Source organism: Barbus barbus (genome assembly GCF_936440315.1).
Source record: "Barbus barbus genome assembly, chromosome: 20".
Lineage (NCBI taxonomy): Eukaryota > Metazoa > Chordata > Actinopteri > Cypriniformes > Cyprinidae > Barbus > Barbus barbus.
Window position 1 is genome coordinate 26,254,009 of NC_136748.1, and position 12,948 is coordinate 26,266,956.

At 36.4% G+C, this 12,948-nt stretch overlaps 1 protein-coding gene across 2 annotated transcripts in view; it reads left to right on the forward strand.

The window, feature by feature from the left end:
• Positions 1 to 12,948, forward strand: part of kiaa0586 (KIAA0586 ortholog) — a 123,093-nt gene that overhangs the window by 86,117 nt on the left and 24,028 nt on the right. For both annotated transcript variants that reach the window (XM_079442703.1, XM_079442704.1), the window contains exons 22-30: positions 1,795 to 1,973; positions 2,056 to 2,200; positions 2,299 to 2,497; positions 3,648 to 3,916; positions 4,917 to 4,993; positions 5,482 to 5,607; positions 6,187 to 6,376; positions 8,712 to 8,836; positions 9,992 to 10,067. In XM_079442703.1, the coding sequence (XP_079298829.1) occupies positions 1,795 to 1,973; positions 2,056 to 2,200; positions 2,299 to 2,497; positions 3,648 to 3,916; positions 4,917 to 4,993; positions 5,482 to 5,607; positions 6,187 to 6,376; positions 8,712 to 8,836; positions 9,992 to 10,067 (1,386 nt within the window). The remainder of the gene's footprint in view (positions 1 to 1,794; positions 1,974 to 2,055; positions 2,201 to 2,298; positions 2,498 to 3,647; positions 3,917 to 4,916; positions 4,994 to 5,481; positions 5,608 to 6,186; positions 6,377 to 8,711; positions 8,837 to 9,991; positions 10,068 to 12,948) is intronic.

The window sequence follows — 12,948 nt, forward strand, 5'->3', positions numbered from 1 at the left end:
TAAAAAACATCCCAACATTTCCGGAATTCGGGTTGTAAGACAATGAATCAGAATTGATGCAAATGCTTTCAGTCAGTTTTTTTCTCATGTGAAAGATTTTTAGTTTTTTTTTATCATTTATTTTGCAATTTTTTATAATTATAATTTATTTTATTTTATTTTATTTAACAGTGGCATCACTATGTGAAAATGATTAGAAGGCAACAGTTGCTGAGTTAGTATTTGTCAGTTCATTTTGATGAATTTATGTGCCTTTTTAATTTTTATATAAACATGTTTATTATTTTTATTTCAAAAATGAGTTTATTTTTTATTTAACAATAACAACACTGATGTGAAAACAGTTTCTATGTTAGTATTTTTCACTTAATTTTGTTATATGCTTTTGTGGTTTTTAGTGGTTTTTGTTTTTCTAATATTTCTATTTAGCTTTAATTCAACAGCTTTTTTTATATACAATAACAATAACAAAACTGTTGCTAGGATTGGTCGGTAACATTTTTGAGGCAGAGCTTAGGAAAGAGTTCATTCTATTTGTGTCTTTTTGCTGTCATTAAAGGGGTCCTATTATGCTCTTTTACAAAGTCTTGATTTTGTTTTGGGGGTGTACTAGAACATGCTCTCATGCTTGGTGGTTAGGTCATTATTTTTCACATAATTTAGATTATTACAATACCTTTCTCCCCAGCAATGGCTCAAATAGTTCCGGGTTTGATAAAGGCCGGCCTTCCGGAAAACGAAATGTGTTGTGATTGGTTAGCTGTCCCAGTGCGTTGTGATTGGCGAACAGCTTAGATGGCGTTTCAGTATTGCTCCGCCCCTTACCAAAGCAGCAAGTTCGTCAATATTGCCATATCAGTTCAGACCCTGAGAATATTGAACAAGATGATCGCGCAGAACGTTTGCACGCCTGGAAATTGCAAGACATATTAAAGTGGTAACGTTATTGTTGTTGTTGTTTTTTTTGGCTAAATCACGTTTTAGATGGGATGTCAACAACAGCTTAAACATAACTGCATTGACTATGTACAGATAAGTGCAACGGTAATATGTATTGTTTATTGTTCGTTAATTCTAACATTATAACATGAATTGCAGTGAAACTGTTATACGGTTGAATTTATTTCTACCATAGTCTCAGAGTTACACTATTTGTGGAGGCATATATATGCAAATTAATTCTCTGCCAGCAGGAGGCGCTGTTGGAGCAGGAGAGATCGAGGTTTCCCCGGTAACGCTGTACACAAAGCAGAGCTCCGCTCACAACAGACTTTACATGCAAGATGAAATGAAAATGACATTCAAAATTTTCTGAAAACAGTTGGTTTCCATCAGAAATACAGTGATATAAAAACACCCGCACTTGGTTTCGATTTTGAATGGTTTCACCCGCCAACCATTCAAATTTCATAGGCGGGATTTACAATTTGTGATGTCACAAATACAGGAAAACAACTTTGTAGTCCAAACGAGCCGTTCGCTGTAGTTCTTGAAAAGGGATTTTTAAAAAACGAAATATCTCCCTTTGGAGTGGACTTTGAGATTTGTAACTTTGTAGATCGTTTTATGCCCAAACATACACACTGACTAAAATTCAAAAAGTGAAAAAGCATAATAGGACCCCGTTAAATTGCATCAGTCATCCTGTTCTTTAGATATCCGCATTGAAAAACCTGCTTCATCAGACCACTACTATGTACGGTACTTCTATCTGTAACCTTGTTAACAAAAGATGCCGAGCCATGTCCCATGTACACCAGATAATCCTCCTCTCTCTGTTTGTTTGTGTGGTAGTGGAGGCCGCAGGTGGTGGTGGTCTTCAGTTGTTTGTGGACACAGGGGTACCAGTGGACTCTGAGCTCATAAGACAGTGTGTAAATGAAGTGCTGGCTGAAACCGTTGCAGTAATGCTGGGACAGAGAGAGACACAGAGAGAACCCACTGCTCCTGTCCAAACACAGGATGCTCATGAGGTACTGGCATCCAAACACACTCTCATTCATCCAGGATGACCTTTAATACCATAAATGTGGTAATATTGTGGTAATATTGCAGGAGGTGACTAAGGTACCGACACCGGCACCCACTCCTGAGCCCAGTTCCAAAGAGCCGCCGTCTCCCGTCAGAACCCCTGATCTCTCCGAGCATCTTTCTACAGCTCTGTCTCCCAAAGAAAACCATCAGGCATCTGCTTCATCAGGTCTGACAGTGATTTTTATGAACAAACCAAATTACTCCCCATCTATTTGTAAAAGTGTAAGCACAGTTGTTCACACATCAGTTCTGCCTTTGTTTCAGGTCCAGATATAATTCCTGTGGGTACTCCCACTACCACACCAATCCCATCTCCCACCAGGGTGGCCACACCCTCTCCTCCTCTAGCCAATCAAAGCCCAGATCCAGCCAGCCTACAGAATCACCCATGGGGAGGAACAGAGCTCCCCCTGGAGGAGGAAGAACCACACAGCAAGAGGCAGGAACAGCCGTCAGCACCAGTGTACGTCTAAATATTGTTGCTTCATTCTCCTTTATCCTTGCTAGTCTTGCATGAGATATTCAGGCAAGGGAAAGAAAACATGCACTAATATTAATTTTATTTGTGTAGAAAAGCATGGGCTGGTATTAAAAGCTATGGTTCAAATATTGGTAGAATCATGTTTGAGGTGTCAGTAGAGAAACTGTTTATTTACTATAAGCAGTAGAAAATAGGTAGTATTTATACCTCTGTTTTGTTTTGTTTTGTTTTTTGTAGGTCTAGTAATGAATTTTGTGAGGCCTCACTGTTTATGTGATATATAGGTCCACAGTGCCACCTGCTGTTGTTAACAGTAAATGTATGACTGATTCTAAAAACATGCAACAAGATGTCCCAATTTTAAAATAACATGATTCCATTTTTAAAAGCATGAGGTGATCACTAAAAATACAAATGTACCGTTTAATTAAAAATTATTTAACATCATCCCTCACTACCATTTCTCCTGTCTTCAGACAAATCTTAACGCTTCATATAGAATAAAATATATATTGAACCTACGAAAAGCAAAAATATAATTATATTTTATTTTTAGAGACATTTTATTTCTATAATCTGACAGACAAAATGTTTAAATTACATATATATGTGTGTGTGTGTGTGTGTGTATATATATATATATATATATATATATATATATATGTGGCATAAAAGCTGTGTCCCTACTTTTATAGCTTTCTTTGAAAACTGAAAACATTTATAAAATCTGGTAATATTAAAGCTAGTCTTCATCCTGCAGGTCCTATTTCCATATTTCACCTGATTTGGGTTTAACAAGATCACAAAGACTGATTCATTCATTCGTTCAATCAGATTTATTTTATTACAGTTTAATTAGTGGAGCATTTTAACAATATTTTTGTGCCTTACATTGTTGACTCCTATTGAGAAGTAGTTGTAATTTAGTGTTTTTATTTTTATATCCTTTCTCTGACCTTAGCAATAAAACGTGTTGCTGCTATAGCACTTTTAGGACTTTTATATGTAAATGAGTGTTTTCTATTTGTATGGTTGTATGGTTAGTAATTTTTGCTTCTGTGTCAGTGTAGACACGGTGAAATATGTGCTCAGCGTATCACTCACTCACACCCTCCATCTCTCTCACACGCAGTGTGATGTCAGTAGCCCAAGAGGATGATGAGGAAGACTCAGTCATCCATCCATCTTCACCTCTCCCCTCCAATCCCAAGACTCCCCCACCTCCTCTTCCTCCTGTGAGCCAGGAACCTCCTCCTGCCGCCACCCCTGAATCCTCCTCCTCCTCCTCAGAAGAGAGCAGCTCTAGTTCCAGTGTGACTGTCACTGAGACGGAGACGGCAGCCAGACACATCTCAGAGGGAGAGCTGCTGCTCGCTCACGGCCAGATGGCGGCAGTCAGAGGTACACGATTGGTCCAACACACACTCACACAGCCAGACTGAGCCAAAACCGTACTGTCTGCATAAGCAGCTGCCTTGTAAGGACAAAAAGGACGTTTATAAATAAATGAGCAGCATCTCACAAACCCACAAATAGAGCTGAAAAGAATTATTTAATTATTTTATAAGTAATACAGTATACAACAGTATGTAAAAAATAATAATTAGTCTTCTGTGCTCACCCACACTACATTTATTTGGTCAAAAATACAGTGAAACGTTAATATTAAGAAAACTGAATTATTAATACGTAAATAAATTTATATGTAATTTATTCTTGCGCTGGCAAATCTTAATGTTCGGCAGCCATTATTTTAGTGTTCATTGCCTTCAGAAATGCTGATTTGGTGCTTAATTGAAATAATTATTGTTGGTGCTGAATTATTAATAAAGGTTCTTCTTATTATCAATGTTGAAAACAGTTTTGGTGCTTTATATTTTTGTGGAATATATTATCTTTTTTTTTTTTTTGCAAAGGAATAGCATTTATTTGAAATATAAATATTTTGTATCATTGTAAACTTTTATTAATTTATTAAGAACTTTTGCAAGATGCAAAAACTGTTTCCAACATTGATAATAATCAGAAATGTTTCTTGAAACGTATCACCAAATTAGCATATTAGAATGATTTCTGAAGGATCATGTGACATTGAAGACTGAAATTGGCTTTGCCATCTCAGGAATAAATTACATTTCAAAATATATTTATTTTAAGTGATATTTCACATTATTACTATTTTACTGTGTTTTTAATCAAATAATTGCAGCCTTGGGATATATAAGAGACTTCTTTCAAAAACATTAACATTCTTTTATTACAAACTTTTAATCATATATATGTATGTACAATTTTGTGTTCAGTACTCTGTAGTATGCCCATGATGGCAAAATTTGTTGTTGGGTTATTAGCAATTTACTATGCATTTTGTTTTTGAAAATACACTTTTTTTCTTCCCAAGTTCTGGAAGAGGAAGGAGTCCTTCTGCCTAATTTGATGACCAGCTTGAATGGTTCCCTGCACGGAGTCCAAGATATGGTGAATGAGTTTTAGCAACAGACCCAAAACTTGAGTGTTTCCTTGCCATTTTTTAAACCTAATGGAAAGAAATAATAAGACTGTCATGGTAAAACATGAACCGACAATTTCAGCTTGGGGTTTGAGCTCTTAGCCAAAGGTTAGCAGTTCAGTCCCAAATGAGAACTGGGGAGACAGCCAGTAACACAGTTATTGCTGATATAACTATAATCTGTGATGATTACCATTGTGAAAACCACAAAATCAGTATTATATTTTATTTTGTATAGTGGAAGTAAAACTCATACAGTAATAGAATTCATTATAATTCAGGATTTCCATTTCATTTTGGATAGTGGAAGTATAAGGAAAAACTCATACAGTAATAGAATTCATTATAATTGTTTAACAACACATTGTTTAATAAACTAGCACCACACATATTTTCCTGCTGTATATACTGTACATCAAAACAAATGCACTGACAAGCTCTTTGCTCTTTTTGTTAGGACTATGATCCGCCCAGTGAAGGTCAGGTGATCGGAGCTCCACGCATTCCTGCTCATCATGATCCCATCCTGTCTCTGTTGGCCAGAATGAAACACGGCCCTGTCAGCCAATCACAGCACCCAGAGGTATCATGTGACTTGACTAAAGCTTTTACATTCACTAATGATGTTCAAATCAGGAACAAATAATTTTTTTGAACTAGTTCTTTTGAAAGATTTGGTTAAATTAATTTGTTTGTGAAGTTGATGTGCAGAACCTTTGTAAATTACTCCAGTGTGTGTGTGTGTGTGTGTGTGTGTGTGTATGTGTGTACATAGATGTAATTAGATGATAGATTAAATCATAGATGATTTTTTATATTATATATATATATATATATATATATATATATATATAACAATTATTATGTAAAATATTTACTTTATATTCATTTGATATTTTTTTCCTGCCGACCACATACTGTTAGATCTGTAACCATGAAGGAAAAAAATTTAAAATATTGCTGAATATTTTATAAAATATGTGTCAATTGCTATTTTTCATATTATTTTTTATTACATTTGTATAGAATTTTTCTCTGAACATTTCTGCAAACACTAGCTTATGACTTATTGATGTATTGCTAGTTCTGCTCTTATCCAGTAGATGGTGCTAGAGGATGTTCAAAAAAGGACATATGATCTTAATTCATCTCTCTTTCTCAGAGATGTTGGGAGGAGGAGAGCAGCGGAGAGGTCAGTGAGGGTCAGAGACCACTTCTGACGACCGCAGCGGAGATTGCGCTGACCAGACACTCACTCATGGATCAGCAGAGATACACACAGCACAAATCCACAGAGATCTCACCCCACGCCACACTCACATCACCTGGACAAGTGCTCGCCGACCACATGGGTATAAAACATCCCTCAGACAATCAACACTATTGTTCTGCACACACACAGACTGCACTTTTACCATAGTAAATGAATAAATAAAACTTGACTCAGAATTTATTGACTTTGTTTACGTCACTTGCCTTAAGCAATAAGAGTTTAACAAGCCAATGTGACATGTTAAAGGTCTTTTTGTGTGACGCATGAACTGTAAACATATATACGTCATTTCACTTTTTTAAGTTGTTTTTCTTGTCACCATTAATCTCTCGTTTTGCCCATCAACTCCTTTGGCCATTTGGGTGGCCACGTCCCCTTCCTGTATACCTTCGGCGGTGTTACGGGCCCTCTGTGGGGCATCTCTAATGGGGCATGTCTCACACTACCCGTGTTATATGGACACAGGGAATTAAGCTGTTTTTGCTTCAGATTCTGTGTGAAAGAGCGAGCTGAGGCTGACTCAGGGGAAACCGGGCGGTCTGGAGACTCCATCAGATTTCAGGCTCAGGGAAGCAGGCGGAAATGAATCCCACTCCCACTCTGAGCATCCTCTTACACAGCCTGTGAACGACGTCCAGAAACTGTGCTCTCCCCGCTAATGTTTATTCGATTATTTCCTGCTCAATGTGTGTTCTTCTTCTGAAGTTGCGGATTCATTTAAAGAAATTGACTAATGATTTTTATTTAATGCTGGAAACTAAGATGCAGAACTGATTTTAATATTTTATTTGTGCTATTGTGTATTTAATGCAATACTAAATAAGTAACTAAAAATAACCATTAAATCTATCAATAATAAAATATCTGCGTTATTATTAGTATTATTATAATAATAGTTATTTCATATTGATGCAATTTAATGGTTATTTATTAGTTATTTATTTAGTATTGCATTACAAAGAAGAAATAAAATGACTACAAATCTGTTCTGCATTAATAATAATTATTATAAGTTTATTATTGATGGAATTTATTGGTTATTTATTTATTTAGTATTGCATTAAAAAGCAGAAATAAAATAATACAAATCAGTCTTTCATTAATAATAATCATAATATAATTATTAGTTTTTTTATAATAATATATAAGTATTATAATTATTAGGGAATATCAAATAATTTCTTAACTTTCTGTTTCTCATTAAATAGTTGTCTGCACTATGAGTGTTATATAATAATAATAATAATAATTATTATTATTATTATTACTATTATTGTCGTCATCCCCACCATTATAAATATTAGCAATAAATAACAAGTTTTTACATAAAATGTAATATTAATACTAAATATTTAGCGTTGTATTTAATATTTATAATTCATAAAATATTTATAATTTTTAATATCTAATATTTATTTAATATCTATTATTTATGGTATGTTTACGGTTACTAAAGGCTCTCACATTTTTGTTTTCGCTTAAAATGCTGCAAGTTTCTCAAAGGTTGAGTTTACCTGAAAATTGGTCAAGTTCTGATTGGGGGGAAAAAATAATTTTAGTAAAGAATAAAAGCTGTGTTAGGCTTTTTGGAGTAAATATTAGTTTCATATCATGTTCAGACTTGAAACACTGAATTTTAGTTATTGAATAAAACCTGTGTTGGGCTTATTTGGAGTCAATATTAGTTTCGTATCATGTTTCAAAGTGAAGCGTCACCGTTTGGACTTCCCAAAACCTCACACTATAAAGAAACGAATGTAAGTCAATAAAAGTTATTAAGCAGAGATTTTTGGAAAACACCAGTCTGCGTTTTAAATGTTTGCTGTGAAATGTTTAGTGTACTTAGACTGCTTGCTGTCCAAAAGCGTGTGGACAGTATATGTAAGTTATGAGTCCTGGGCAACAGAACGCCGGTGTAGAATCCAAACCTCTTCCTGTGTTGGCCTAAACCAATATTTACTCAAAGCCAAGATCGCTCTGCTCACAGTAAAAAGAGCCTCAGTGTTGCTCAGAGACTAGTGCTGCCAAAGAAAAAACACACACCCCAGCAGCACGGACAAGAGTTCATCCTTGACGGAGCAGGAATTTAATGCTATTTTGCTTCCCTCTCCACTGCAATAGAGTCCCATAACAGAGACAAATCAAAGCTGCTCCAAACGTCACATTCAACCTTTATTAAATGTGTAAACATGTTACAGGCTATCAAACTGCAAGTATGCTTGACAAGACTCTGTTGCAGTATAGTTGCAAGACTCTGTCGCTATATATGCATAGTTTATTGATAGAGTTATGAGCAGCATGGTATTTTTATTGAGTTTGTTGTTCTTGGGCGTTGAGCACATTGAGTATTTGGAAATCATACTGTACTTTGCATGCAGGTTGAAATGTTCATGTGATGTATCCATGATAAACAGGTGCTGTGGTTGAAGACACTGGGCTGTCAGTGAACCTCAGGTCATCTGAGGAACAGAAGGAAGCTGAGGTTTATCATCATGTGATGACTGTCTCCTCCCCTCAGCTGCAGGACACACAAAATCAGGCAAGTGCTTCACTCTTATCTAACCTAAACAGAGCTTGAATTATTTCTTTAAGAAGCAAGAGTGATACATTTCTGCTTATATTATAAACAGGAAGCACACCAAAGAATACGGTGGCACTTTTCATTGAAAGGTTGCTATTGACACCACAGACATTTGTTATAAAGTGTTTTTGATTGTATAGTAAGCTTTCAATGAAAAGCAATAACTATATCAATTCATGAAATGACTTCTCTGCCAATGTCACCAAGGCCACACGGATGATTAAAAATGTGGTGAAACCTCATATATTCATATTACACAGCATTTATTTGAGATGGAAACCTTTTGTAAGAATGTAAAACTCTTTAGTGTAACTTTTGATCAATTTAAGTCTGCTGAGTAAAAGTATTAATTTCTTTCAGAAAGAAAAAAATCTTACTGACCCCAGATGTACAGTAATTGTATGTTCTAGATTTGATTTTATTAATATATGTATAAGATGACTGCTTATAAAGTCACTTGGTTCTGCCCCTCACATCTGATTTGCTGAGAAACTATATTAAACTAACAGTACAGGGACTTTTAACTTCCAAACAGACTGAGACCCAATAGCGCTTTTCTATGGTTGCTTAAAGGGATAGTTCACCCTAAAATATAATCAAAAATATTGTCATAATTTAATCAGTCAGCAGGGACCAGCAACTGTTTGGTTACCAACATTTTTCGAAATATCTTCTTTTGTGTTGAACAAAAGAAAGAAACTCATACAGGTTTGTAACAACTTGAGGGTGAGTAAATAATGACAGAATTTAATTTTGGCGTGAAATAGCCCTTTAAAATTATTAAAGTTATTATAAAGTGGTATGTGAGTGCTGGTTATCTCTGCAGGATTTAGTGATATCTGCTCAGGCTTGACTTCTGTCCCTACTTTTCTCTTAATCACAAAAACAAAGCGGTCTCTTTAGTGGTGTGTGGAAACTCCTGAGACCCTCATTAACCCAGGATTCTCGGTCTGTAGGTCGCCCATATGTGGGGATTTACCCCCCTGAATGAGGGAGATTAAAACAATGTTTTTCCCCTCTGTTCCTGTATAATCCTTCTGCATACAGTGTCCATCCGACGCCCCTCTCCTCCGCTATTGTTCTTGCCTCATCTCCTCTCATTTTTTTCTTTAGAGCTCCCAGACAGCACAGGCGGTCCACAGACCTGCACCAATCCTGGTGAGGCAGTGTGAAGGCAAAGAAGAACCAGGTACACACACAGTCCCTAATGTTTACAGTCAAAAGTGGTCTGAAAAATATCTGTTTGATCCTAAAAGTTGCAAAATTAACATCACATTCTCTTTTGGGAAAACGAATGAAAATATTGATAACTCATCTTGCACTACACAGATTTTTATCCAATCAGCTTTCTAAAATGAGAATATTCCTCCTCCGGTGTCACCTGACTTGACTAGTAAGTTGCTAATTGTGTTTTATGCCTCTGAAGTAACTGAAGTCAATTAAAAAAAGAGTCCCACCCAAACTTCCGGTTTTAACAGGATATACATAAATACTGAAGGAAAAAGACCACTGCAGCTAGTCAAACAGTTTCCAGTGGTCTTTAAACATGGGCTGCCTATTAAACACTATTGCTTCATCAACATTTCCTGATTTGGGTTTGTAACCAATATTATATTTTCAATATAATAACCCAAACAAATTATTAAATGGGTAAAAATTAAGGGTTAAGTGGTTGCCAGTGAAAAGAGCCCAACCCTAAGTCTCCATACTGTATATGACTTGGCTCCCTCCTTTAATGTAAGTCTATGATAATTTTTTTAAAGTCCAAATTTTATGTTTTAATTAGAAAATGTAAATTTTCCATTTTCTTTATTTGCTTGATTTGACATGTCATTCGTATCTGTATCACGAAGTAAAATCATGCCGTTTGCTTTGCAGCCTCTAGATGGCAGTGTACCTATAGGACAACACTGTCTGCATTGTTCTTTGTCTTGGTCAGAGCATGATTGCCCATTTCTGTCTGAGGTGTGTGTCCTCGTGTCTGGGCGTCAGGGGTCCAGAGATGCTGGAGTCAGCTTTATAAACTTCAGTCAGGTGTGAAGGGGCACAACACAAGACACATATCTTTGTGACAGCAGCCTCTGAGATGGCATATGCATCATTTAGTTTGAAGGTTGCTGAACCAGTAGGACAAGCTTGGAAAAATACCTGCCTCCCATAAGGACAGGCTGAGTGTTTACATACATCATAAATACAAACATTTATGCAAAATAAGCTGTCTTAGTTATGATGCCACAACCATAAACATGTAACCATGTAACTCTAAATGTCTCTAGATGCAAGAACCTTTGACTAACATTATAAGTGAACAGGATCATAAGAGAGTTGAGTGTCTGTTGGATATTAGAGTGCTGTATGTGTGTGCAGATGCAGGACAGAGCTGCAGATTAGACATAATGAAATCTGTGCTGAGAAAGCCTTCTCTCTCCCCAGTGCTTTTTATTAAGTCTTACATAAGAGAACATTGTGAACTCCAGTGCACGTCCTAAACTGTTTACCCCAATTTGCTGACAAAAAACACCTCTGTCTCTACAGCTGCCAATTTTCCCTCTTTCGTAAATTGTTGCTCTTGTTTCCCTGAGGTGAAATTGTATTATATTCTCTCTAACAAAACATACAGATCAGACTGTGAAATTATCTCTGTCTATCTCTAACTATCAACAGTACGGATCTATCTATCCATCTATCTATGTCTGTCCATCTATCTATCTATCCATCTATCCGTCTGTCCGTCTGTCCGTCTGTCTGTCTGTCTGTCTGTCTGTCTATCTATCTATCTATCTATCTATCTATCTATCTATCTATCTATCTATCTATGTCTGTCCATCTATCTATCTATCTATCTATCTATCTGTCTCTGTCTGTCCGTCCGTCCGTCCGCCGCCCGCCCGCCCATCCATCCATCCATCCATCCATCTTTTTTGTTTAGTGATAGGTGTTCATGAGTCCATTGATTGTCCTGAACAGTTAAACTTCCTGCTGTTCTTCAGAAAAATCATTTAGTTTCCACAAAATCTTTGGTTTTGCAGCATTTTTGTGTATTTAAACTCTTTCCAGCAATGACTGTATGGTATTGAGATCCATCTTTTCACACTGAGGACAACTGAGGGACTCATATGCAACTATAACAGAAGGTTCAAATGCCCCCCCGGCTCTTAAGGCTTACACAGCCTACAAACTACCTGGATTTTCAGTAAAACTTTGCAAGGTTTTTTTTTTTTTTTTTTTTTTTTTTTTTTTCTTTCATTTTTGCCTTTTATTAAGATAGGATAGTATTATAGATAGGAAGTAAAGTGTGAGAGAGAGAAGGGGGATGGGATCGGGAAAGGTCTGCAAGCTGGGACTTGAACTCGGGATGCCTGAAGCGCAACGGTGCTATATGACGTTGCACTGCCCATGAGGCTGTGGCACCGACAAACTTTTAAAGTTTAAAAACAATATTTAAGTTTTGACCAATTTTCCTTCTAGTTCTAATTATTATTAACAAAAATTATTTTTAAAATCACTTGTGCGTGTGTACAATAAGCCCTAATGCTGAGTGACATTAAAGTAAACCTTGAAAATTGGCTTTTTCCTTTTCTTTGACTTCTGTGTTCTGCATCCCTCGTTCTTCCTGCTGCCATTTCACTCCTTCCTTTTTTCATTTCTCATTGCTGTTCCCTCACATCTATTAGTTCAAATGTTCTGCTGTGTCCTGCTTACCCATATGTATTTGACATATAGTTTGTCCAGACGTACTCATTCAGTGCCGCCTGTCGCGTGTGATTAGTGTGTGATGAGAGCCAGTGTGTGCTGACGGGTGAATGGAGGTGATTAGTGTTTGAACGTCAGCTCGTTCTGTGTCATTACATTTGCTCCGAGGATTTTCCCTTTTTCTCTTTCAGTGTGTAATTTAATGGACCAGTGAAACAGCAGAAAGACCGGAGGTGCACCTGTGTTTGAGTGCCTGCAGTTAGTTTGCAAATTGCCTGGACATTACGTACGTCCACATGTGCATGCATGCATCTGTTTGAGAGCCCTTGTTTGGTGTCCATTTAAAGGGGTAGTTCATTTTAAAATGAAAATTCATT